Source organism: Festucalex cinctus, chromosome 6, assembly GCF_051991245.1.
Source record: "Festucalex cinctus isolate MCC-2025b chromosome 6, RoL_Fcin_1.0, whole genome shotgun sequence".
Classification (NCBI taxonomy): Eukaryota; Metazoa; Chordata; class Actinopteri; order Syngnathiformes; family Syngnathidae; genus Festucalex; species Festucalex cinctus.
Genome location: NC_135416.1, coordinates 28,264,071 through 28,274,070, shown reverse-complemented (window position 1 = coordinate 28,274,070; position 10,000 = coordinate 28,264,071). Strand labels below are relative to the sequence as shown.

Genomic DNA, 10,000 nt, shown 5'->3' with positions numbered 1-10,000 from the left:
GCGCAACCGAGGGGCACAAGGGCGGAAGTGCAATCACCAGGACATGGTCCACATGTCGCAAACGGCAACTGGAAACAGCGCTGATGTGTGAAACCTGGAAGTCCCGCCTCCTCTGTGGCATGTACCCCATTTTGTTGAAGAGATTAGAAAGACATTACTGAACATCTCAATCCTCTATCATCCTGCCTTTTAAGACTACAGAAAGCAAAGGCTGTAGCTTCATTTCATAATATCCATCTTTGGGCATGATTATTGGCGTAAACCGGATTTGTTTTGTATAAACACAGGGATTGTGTACAATGTAACAATGTACAATATTTTATCTGTTCCAACCATCTTATCCACTGCTCTTCTTGCTCGCTCTGAATATAATACATGTTTGTTTTGAAATGTGTTTATGATTTTAAAGTGTGTTTAAATACATAAAAATAATAATAATAATAATAATAATAAGCATAATAATAATAAGCATAATCATAAGTGCCAAATATGCTATAAAACATGCTTAATTGTATTTAACGTATTGTATAGGGTATTTATCAAGGATTCCACTTATTGCAAAGTTGTTGGTTTGGAATGTAACCTGGAGGGAGGTCTACTCCAGTGGTTCTATATCAAAGAGGCCATGGTGTTTTGTTTTTTTTTTTTTTTTTTTTAACAATCATAGCCTTAGCAGGTGCATTTTCATAAATTCCAATTTTCTGGAAGTAACATTTTGTTGCAATCGGAAACTACAATTTACGTTTATGCAGCATTTAACAATAACAACAGAGGATAACAGTAAGACTTGTCATGGTCCTCTCATACATGCTAGTGATGCGATGTAAAGAGCCCACCTGTCCATTTTGACCATCCCGGCATCCAGGATGTTGCGAAGAACCTGTTCCACAGGGATCTCCCCAGCATAGCCCGCACCCCAGCCCAACGTGTTGGAAAGGTCATTTCCTGTCCCGAGAGGAAGGATGGTCAACCGTGGAATGAATTGGTCTTGACCCTGACCAAGAGATGTGTAGATATTCAGCCAAACAAAACATTGTAAATGATTACTGATGAATGTTGTCTTGCTGAAAATAATGCTAACAATGAGGCAATGTGCTCTCTCACCTTGAGCTTCATACCGTCAATGGCATCTAGCACCCAACCCACCGTGCCATCACCTCCACACACCAGCACCCTGACACAACCAGGGGGTAGCAAGGTGCACAGTTGAAGGGCCTTGGAAGGTGAAAGTTGTGACAGGTCAAAAACCTAAGACGGAAAACAAACAGCTTTCACATACAGAAGGTCCGGATTTGAAAATGGCTGGCTAACTGGCTCAATCGACCTAAAAAGATGAAAAATGGGACAAATTAATCCATTGGTTTTAAGGCATGCAATTGGATTATGATAGAAAGCCTTAATCCATTGTATGCATGTTGGCCCAAAATCAAATTCAGACAAGTATAAGAGATACGACCACTCGATCTGTCAAACTCTTTTTCTTTTTCTTTTCTTTTTTGGCATCAAGAGAGACTGCAACTGCAAGTTATTGAAGATATGCCGCCTCTAACATCAGGGGTGTCAAACGTATGGGGCCCCAATCTGGCCTCTGAGGACAGAACACAAAACTGTAGTTTTTCACTCAAATTCACTGAAAATTATGTCCACTGGAGGGCGCACTGACGACCCCTTAAATTAAATTCTGAAATGTTGCCGTTACTCAGGATTTGATGCAAAAATTTACACTCATTTTTGATAATCCGATTACTCCGCAATGAGAAAACAACAATGCAATAATAAAAATAATAAAATTAATAATAATAATAATAATAATAATAATAATAACAATAATTTCAGAATTTAATTGCAATTATTTGCAGGAAAAAAAACAGGAAATATTTTGTCTTGTTGTTATTTATAGCTTTATTAGGTCCAGCCTACTTGAAATCAAATTTGTGTGTAAGGGGCCAATGAATTCAAGTGAGTTTGATACCTCTGCTCAACATGAAAAAGTATTCGCATATTCCTATTTGTAAATCATAAATTCTTGGGTAAATTTACTTTTTGTTATCACTTACTTTTTCAGAGTTTTGGAATCCTTTTACAGTGAAACCTTGTTTCCATGCTGCTTACCAAAAACTAGTACAATAAAATATTTTCCCTAACATTTTCAATAATTGTGATTAATAATAATGTTTACAAAATTGATCAAACTAATCGCGATTATCATTTTGGCTAAAAAGCGTAATTAATTTCTGCTGACTGACCTGCACGGGGTTGAGGAGGCTGCGAAACTCTCCCAGCAAAGCCTCCCCCATGTTGTTTCCACTACGCGTGTTTGCCAAGACCAACACGGGTGTCCAGCCACTCCCACAGTCCGTTGCAAGCTACAAACAAAATAAGATCATGACACCAGTGTCACTTAAAAAACTTGTGAGCCTCAAGTGAGAGGAGCTTCCATCAATGCTGCATGTGCATTCCGCAAACTCACCTTTTTGTACTCATCAGGGTGTCTACGGTGGAGCTTGTTGACTTGGTAGAGATAGTGAGGAGGAATGATGAGGTTGTGGAACTCGCCCAGGTCACACTGGGGTGCATCCACCAGGCTGTCCATGCACTCGTCATGCACTGTGGTCTGACACCACACACATCTAACGACCAAAAGAACACAGTCATAATATTCACTACTTGTAGTTCTCATACGATTAGCGGCAAAATGGCGCTAGGTGCCAGTCACGGCAAAATATCCACTTCAATTTTTAAAGTCTCTGAACAAACTGTACCTGAGATCACAGAGCTTCGGCTGAGTTCCACACTGCTGCTTACACACCACACAGTAGCTAGCCAAGGGCACGTTTCCCCTGACCCACCGGTGGGCCACTACCCCGTCCTCCCGGTAAGGGGCCATAATCTCCTTGCACGCCAACTCCCGGTCCGCCCGGTGCAGGCACTGCTCGTCAGCGCAGACGCCACAGCCATCACAGAAGGCCCCGTGCATGATGTGCTGGGAACACACGCAGCAGTAGGTGGGCTTACTGAACAAGTCCGTGTAGTGCCAGCCATGTATGCTCTGTCGGAAGAACTGCTTCATGTGCGTTTTCCGCTTGGAGCGTTGGATGCTGCACCACAGCGTGATGACGACCGGGACCATCACGGCCACGAAGGTCCAGAAAAGCAGCGACCACTCCTCCCGGACCTCGTCCTCTTCCGCGGACATGGCGACGGGACTGGAAGTAAGCGGCGCCAAGGAAGAGGAGAAAGCCAAATTAGAGACAGGGGGGTGTTCTGTAAACAGCAACTAGACCGAGTGAAGACGACGCGCATCTTGCCGGTGACGTTTATGTTGATGCACAGCAGTTTGAGGAACAGTGGAGCGTTTCGGCGTAAACATGTTCACGGCTACAATTCGCGGAAGTACGCGTGACGTAACCACGAGCGTTGACGTAACAGGAACAAAGATTATTTAGGAAGCAAGATAGTAACCTCACGCAATACCCACGGAGAGGTGTTTGATAACTGTACAGCTTCTACACACAGGTGTGTGTCGACTGCGGTCTTTCTTGAATTGGCGGACATTTTAAGTCCCCGTCCAAAAAAAACAACAACAACTAAGAGATGAGAATTCTTTAAAATAGGTTTAAAAATATCAAATAAGTCTGGAGTCACCCGTCACCTCCTAAAATGCACTCTACACCGGGGCTAGCATAGCTCCATCAGAAATTCCTGTTTTGTGGTTGGTGTTGGTTCGGTACGATTTCTTCCCACATAATTATTTTCCCGGATGCAGCTTCAAAACGTGCCTTAAAATAAGGCGATTCGTAGATTTTCCACATCTAATATGGCGGATACACTGACGTATAACAGCAACATCCATCCTGCTCAATAAACTATGTTCACAGTACGATACATGTCTATGGTGTTAACCCCATAGGACGGGGGGGAAGCTGTCGGTGTAAAAATGATTTAAGGCACGTCATTCTCACAAACATAATGTTGTAGACGGTACACTCATATAATAAGCGTCAGAAACAACAGGATTCACTACTCTAATCAATTCAAACTTAATTGGGATCAACTGAATTTGGATGTTTTAAACCGCAGGGAACGATCTTTATGTTTGGTTGGCTGGATGACAACACTGCCATCTAGTAGATAAAGGACGCCAGTCAACAAACGTCTTGCATTCCGTCTGTTGTTTACGACTCATGTCATGATCCACTGTCATTTGCAATACACTAGGCCTTTTTGTTATATTATGTGATTCATATCAATATTTTAATTATTTTGTCAACAGTGTTACTGAATTGTTTTGTTTGTCAGTAACATGAGCGCTGATTATATTTTGTGGGTGGCACAGCATAGGAGGAGGAGATTTGTTTCCCCCTTCATTCCTTTTGGACTTCAAGTCCAGAGCCCAGAGTAGAAAAGGTTTGGGCTGAAAAAAAAAAAAAAACGTGTTGAAGATGAAGAAGCTCGTGGTGTTACTGCTTTCCCTGGTCATTACGACCATCCAAACAGGTAAGATTAGGAACCGCCTGATATGTTTTTTTAAATCTTACTTTACTGACTATATAACAAGATGTCTGTGCATTTGGGTGAGTAGAACATTGGTGAAACATTGTGATTGCAATATCCAACTCACAATGTTTTTTAATTGTGAAGTATGAAATTGTTTTTAGCTATTTTATTTAAATCCATATTTTGTTATATTGCTGTCTGAGAACCGTACCTTATTGAAATGTGCACTGCAACAATTCATTGGTAAGAAAGGACACGCCCGATCTGTGTTTCTCTTTTTGTCGAAAAGCAAATATCTGTCTTCACAGGTAGTTAGCGTTTTGCCACGTTTCCGCGAGAGCAGCATGAGCCGCTGATCTGACTGTGTGTTGACACACACATAGAGCTGCGTTCATTTTCACAGCAACTGAGAGAAAACGAGTCCACCCAGCCGGATGGTGCTGCACGGGCCTGAATCCCTCGGGAGTGACGAGGACGAATGGGCACTTTGTTACATTTCAGCAAATAGCCGCGTCCCAGAGACACACACACACACACACACACACACACACACACACACACACACACACAGAGAAAAGGGGGGGAGGAGGGGCGGGGACGGAGTAGCAAGAGTTAGTGATGTGTTATCTTAGTGGAAACAGGGAGGGTGAGGATCCCTTGGGAACGATGCTGAGGAGACTTGCAAAACATTTAACCACAACTCGCAGCAGCAAACTTTAAAAAAAAAATAAAAACAGAAAAAAAGTAGGCCGACAACAAATTCTATTATGATAAAACCATGTGTGCAAACATCTTATTTTCTTCTGCGTCTTCTCCTTATAGATGCCAACCCCATCATCAAGGAGAGCTTTGCTAAGCAGCTTCTGTGTAGCAAGAGACAGGAGAGGCCAAGGAAAGCGGGCCACCCTGATGAGCCTATGAGGGTGAGGGTCATTCAGAGCACACACGATGATATTATTGATTATACAGACTGAGTTATCGATAGAAATAACACATACGGAACGATTTGCATAGTGATTGTCATTACACCCAGGGCCGGGCTACAGGCGAGCTAGGCGGTCGCCTAGGGCGCCATCTTGTGGAGGGGGCGCCAAATTGCAGAAAGGAAACAAATTTAAAAAACACAAACACAAAAAGCCCTCCCCCCCTCTCGTGTTTTCTCGCATAAAATGTTATACAGCAAATATATTTTATTGAGATCCTTTTTTTTTTTATTACTTCTATTTCAAATAAATGACTGTGAGTTCACGACCTGCTGTCCTGGCGCCCTGAACCTGACCCGCTGCTGCCGCTTACAATGAATGAAAGGTAGGGGGAGGGGTCGTATATCATCTCAGAGTGTAGTGGCAGCACTTTAGAAAGATAGATAGATGGTTGGCACACTTGTGTTGTTTATACATTGACATCGACAACAATGAAAAGGTCCAAGCCTTCAGGTGCTGCATTAAGAAAGCGGCGAAAGGAGGAGGAGGAAAAACGGGCCCAGGGTAGAGGTATGTATGTCAGTCAATCATCATTGTTTATAAAATAAACACGAAAATAGCGTTAGCTTCTTAGCTTGCTTGTAACTTGTTTACTGCACCATTACATCCATGCTAGTAGCTACTTTGCACACAAGAATGGGGCAACGCTTGCTGAGTTTAAACTAAAACAGCCAGTAAGTCCAGATACCTGCAAATGGATTTGCACAAGTCATTGTTTCACATAACCACATTAATTTATTAATTTATTGAAAATAAGAATTATGTGCTGGTTTAATGTAAACATCGATATAGTAAATGCATTTTTTTTTTAACTAGATGCGCTGAGAAAATATTTGCAGCCACAACAAGCACCTGCAGAAGCTGTGGTAAACAATCCTTCAGTGTCATCTTCACCAAAGGCTACTGAATGTAAGTGCATGGATGGTGCATTTAATACAAACAGCCATAATTTCTGACATTGTATTCTATCATAATGCAAATGGATTTGTTTTCCCTGCTTTAACACCAAAATAATTTGAAGTGATGTATTTTGTTTAATGTACAGCTGAAGCAACAGCCAGTCAAGCACCAATCAGCAGTAATTTGAGTGACACAAAGCTCGATCTTCTAGAATCTAGATCCAGGTGACTATTTCAGTTATATCAGCTATTGCTGCATCATGTACAGTGCTCAGCATATATGACTATACCACCTTTGAAAAATGTAAAGATTTTGTTCAATATCTCCCCGCGACCCTTGTGAGGAATAAGCGGTCAAGAAAATGGATGGATGGATGGATGTTCAATATCTCAATAAACATAAGAAGAATTTCCAAAATATTGACAAAATGTTTTCTGTAGAATACGCACTTGACTCAGAACATGAAAGTAAGGTTGTAATAGGATGCATAGATTACAAAATCTTTAATTTAATCAAATTAACTAATGCAAAAAAAAAAGAAACCCACAACAAAAATGACTACATCTAGTATTTTCTATGAGCTCCATGACTGTTATGGGTAGCAACATGTCTGCTAGGCCTGGAATTAACAAGCCTTTTTCTCGGGGTCAACTTATTTGTGCAATATGTACTCTAATAAAAAACAAAAAAAAAAAAAAAACTCTTAGCAGAGATGCAGTCATTTCTTACCTGGCCAAAATCCAATATGTCAAGCATGGAACTTGTAGTTTTTCTAGAGGAGAAAAAACCTAGAGAAATCTATCCCAACATGTGGGTAGCACTCAGAGTGGCCGCTACCATACCAGTGACTGTAGCATCAGCTAAGAGATGCTTTTCCAAGCTTAAAAACTATTTAAGGTCTACCATGTCACAAGAACGGCTAACGAGAGTGGCACTTATCAGCATCAATCAAGAAGTATCCAGGCAGCTATCCTTTGACGCACCAATTGATGCCTTTGCTGCAAGGAGGTCCCGGCGTGCACTATTTTAAGTATTTGCCGTTATGTTCCTAAGTTATTTCGTGAAGTTTTTTTGCACACTATTCACATTATCTGTGAATCACCTTATTGCCAAAGTTTTACGATATATCAAAGTTTGTATATTGATACATTTACTATTTTTTGTATCTTACACAATTATTAATGTACATAGTGAAAACATTTTGAGGTTTTAAATACAGTCATTTTGCAAAAATTGCAATAAAAAGTTGCATTGCATTGTACTTCTGTTATTTTTCTTATTTTTATTTGTTTGTGGAATTTGGTATTTATTGTGTGGTGTGCTATTAAATATAATATATCTATAATTTTTTGTGTGTGTGTTTTTTTTTTAATGGGATTGGGGGGGGGCTACCATGTACATTTTCGCCTAGGGTACCAAATCATGTAGGGCCGGCCCACTAAATGACACAAGTAATTGTCATACTTTTAAGAAAATCCTTTTCAGCCTATTGGTAGCCTTGACAAAAATGCAAAATTAAGTGCACGCAGGTGCAGACGCGCGCGCACACACGGAATTCTGAACATGCATGCTCCCTGAAATATTGGCGTTCGTATTGTAGCGAGAGCTGCTTTTTTATCAATGACAACTGCACATTTGGGTCCATGGCTTGAGGCATGATTAGATTTTTATCCAAGTATTACGAATTATACCGCATACTGTATTGTCTAAATACTTTTGAACTGAACGTGAAGGCGTTTAGGCCTGACGTCATCTAAGTTTTGTGTAATGCTTTTTGTGCTTCGGAATTACTATATTTTATTTATTTATTTTACTTTTAATGTGAGTAGGCTATATAGGATATGTTGATATGCATGCACCAAATGAAACAGAAATTTTCACTGATTTTTGTTTCACTGTGACTTCCATTTTCCATTTTCTTCTTTTATCTGTTATTAAAAACCAAATGCTGAATGCTCATCGATTTTTTTTTTCTTGTGATAATACATTTGCTTCACTTGTCTTTGCCATTCACCACCGTTTGTTCGTGTGTCCACATGCAGGAGCACACGCTTCACATGCAGGCGCTGGACCAGAGAGCACAGGAGACCGACATGGAGCACTGGCTCAACCCTCACTGCTCCCCACGCTGTGATAGGAACTACGGATACCCTGTGTGATGTTATGACGAGCACAAAAGTCGCAGCGAGTCTCACCCGATGCACCCACATACCACAAAAGCAACAACGACATAAAGGGAAATATATATTAGGGTGCTGTGTGGTCTAATTAGCTGTGCGAATGACATTTCCCCTGGTGTTTTAATTCTCTTGCTTCTTTGTGAGCCAATTCCTCAAAATAACAGGAAGCGAAACTTTGAGTCAACTGTAATTTAGTTAATCATCTTGCAAATTAAAATAATCTATGTCAGTTGCGCGATTTGTGGCACACTCAAAAACGAACGAGGAGCTTTTTCCCTCTGTTTTATTTTGTGGTGGTGGTGGTGGGGTATTTGACTTGCCGTTTGGAAAACATTACCTGAAAACTAAATACATTTCTTATTAGTGATTTAATTTGACCGAGACAGTAATAATAATTAATGTCTGAGTGAATTCAGGAAAAAAAAAAAAAATGCTAATCAGTTTTAATAGCTGGACAAATTGTTCATATTTTAATTGTCTTGTGTCCGCAGAAAAGAGCAGCGTCAACACGATACAACTGATGGTTAACGGAAAGTCTTCACAAACGGATCGAATACAAGCGAATGGATAGTGAATATATTACATGTCTAATGCTCGTTTGTTAGAATATATGTATTTACAGTTAGTATCTGATACCATATAACATGTTAAAATATATGTGCGTGTGTGGAATGAATGAATAAACAAATATAACAATCACGAGTGAATAATTGATTCCAACATGAATTTCAAAATGGTGGTCGTTTTGGTTTGAAACGTTATGTTTTATATGTTTCATATATGAACACTAAAAATATGAAGTTCAGATATACCGGCGTCTCGCCAGATGTCGTTTAATTTATGTCGGTAAATAATTAGAAGTGTAATGCGCAACAGTTCAGCGGTGAAATTGGTTCAAAGGTCGCCGTGTAGGAATAAAGGTGTACGAGCTGCGGGGGGTTATTGCGCTCACAGCGCGTTCAAATTAAGTTAGCAAAGAGACTTCTAGGTCATGCGGGAAATGCAATTCTACCCGCTCATTTCAAACGTATTTGACCAATTTGTGTATCCACAAAAAAAAAGATGAAAACAACAGAGCATTTCCTTTGGAGAATAAAAATAGGCCCGATTGTAATTAGTTTATGGTAATATGTGGCCTTGTTATAATAGCTCCGTTTCTTGACATTTACAATCACAGAATAACGTAACATTTTTTTAAAATAATTGCAGTTTCACAGTGAAGAATGGACATAAGAAAATGTAATGACGTCAACTTTAAATAAAGGAGCCATGTTGAAAACGTTTTATTAATTAAAACAAAATTTGACAAAAAAAGTGTTACCATTTCAAAGCTTGCTGCTCTTCAAATAATAAAATATGCTGTTAATGTAAATACAAAAAATGCAGTTAGGCCTGTACACAGCTGTGGATTATCTGGAATTTCAAAACAATTGGAACAAA

The 10,000-nt window shown here is 40.0% G+C and overlaps 3 protein-coding genes across 3 annotated transcripts in view; 1 reads left to right on the top strand and 2 right to left on the bottom strand.

Moving 5' to 3' along the window:
* The window catches only part of dgke (diacylglycerol kinase, epsilon), a 15,312-nt gene extending 11,694 nt beyond the window's left edge, over positions 1 to 3,618 (bottom strand). Inside the window, exons 1-5 of the mRNA XM_077524211.1 lie at positions 2,763 to 3,618; positions 2,471 to 2,630; positions 2,247 to 2,366; positions 1,105 to 1,248; positions 837 to 994 (exon numbers count right to left, since the gene is read on the bottom strand). Of these exons, the coding sequence (XP_077380337.1) occupies positions 837 to 994; positions 1,105 to 1,248; positions 2,247 to 2,366; positions 2,471 to 2,630; positions 2,763 to 3,196 (1,016 nt within the window). The 5' untranslated portion in view covers positions 3,197 to 3,618. The remainder of the gene's footprint in view (positions 1 to 836; positions 995 to 1,104; positions 1,249 to 2,246; positions 2,367 to 2,470; positions 2,631 to 2,762) is intronic.
* Positions 2,782 to 9,259, top strand: c6h17orf67 (chromosome 6 C17orf67 homolog). The gene is made up of 4 exons (XM_077524212.1): positions 2,782 to 3,516; positions 4,337 to 4,497; positions 5,320 to 5,420; positions 8,423 to 9,259. Exons 2-4 carry the CDS (start codon positions 4,443 to 4,445, stop codon positions 8,537 to 8,539), a joined length of 273 nt encoding a protein of 90 aa, XP_077380338.1. The 5' UTR covers positions 2,782 to 3,516; positions 4,337 to 4,442; the 3' UTR covers positions 8,540 to 9,259.
* A 568-nt stretch (positions 9,260 to 9,827) lies between these two features.
* The window catches only part of cbx8b (chromobox homolog 8b), a 4,413-nt gene continuing 4,240 nt past the window's right edge, over positions 9,828 to 10,000 (bottom strand). The window contains exon 5 of the mRNA XM_077525388.1: positions 9,828 to 10,000. This exon is cut by the window's right edge and continues 1,130 nt beyond it. The gene's annotated coding sequence lies outside the window, so the exon portion shown is untranslated.

Excerpts from the sequence above, each read along its gene's own strand:
- c6h17orf67 (XM_077524212.1), top strand. The coding sequence starts at position 4,443 with ATGAAGAAGCTCGTGGTGTTACTGCTTTCCCTGGTCATTACGACCATC. Across the intron at positions 4,498-5,319 it reads CATTACGACCATCCAAACAG|ATGCCAACCCCATCATCAAG; the intron begins GTAAGATTAGGA and ends TTCTCCTTATAG. Across the intron at positions 5,421-8,422 it reads ACCCTGATGAGCCTATGAGG|GAGCACACGCTTCACATGCA; the intron begins GTGAGGGTCATT and ends GTCCACATGCAG.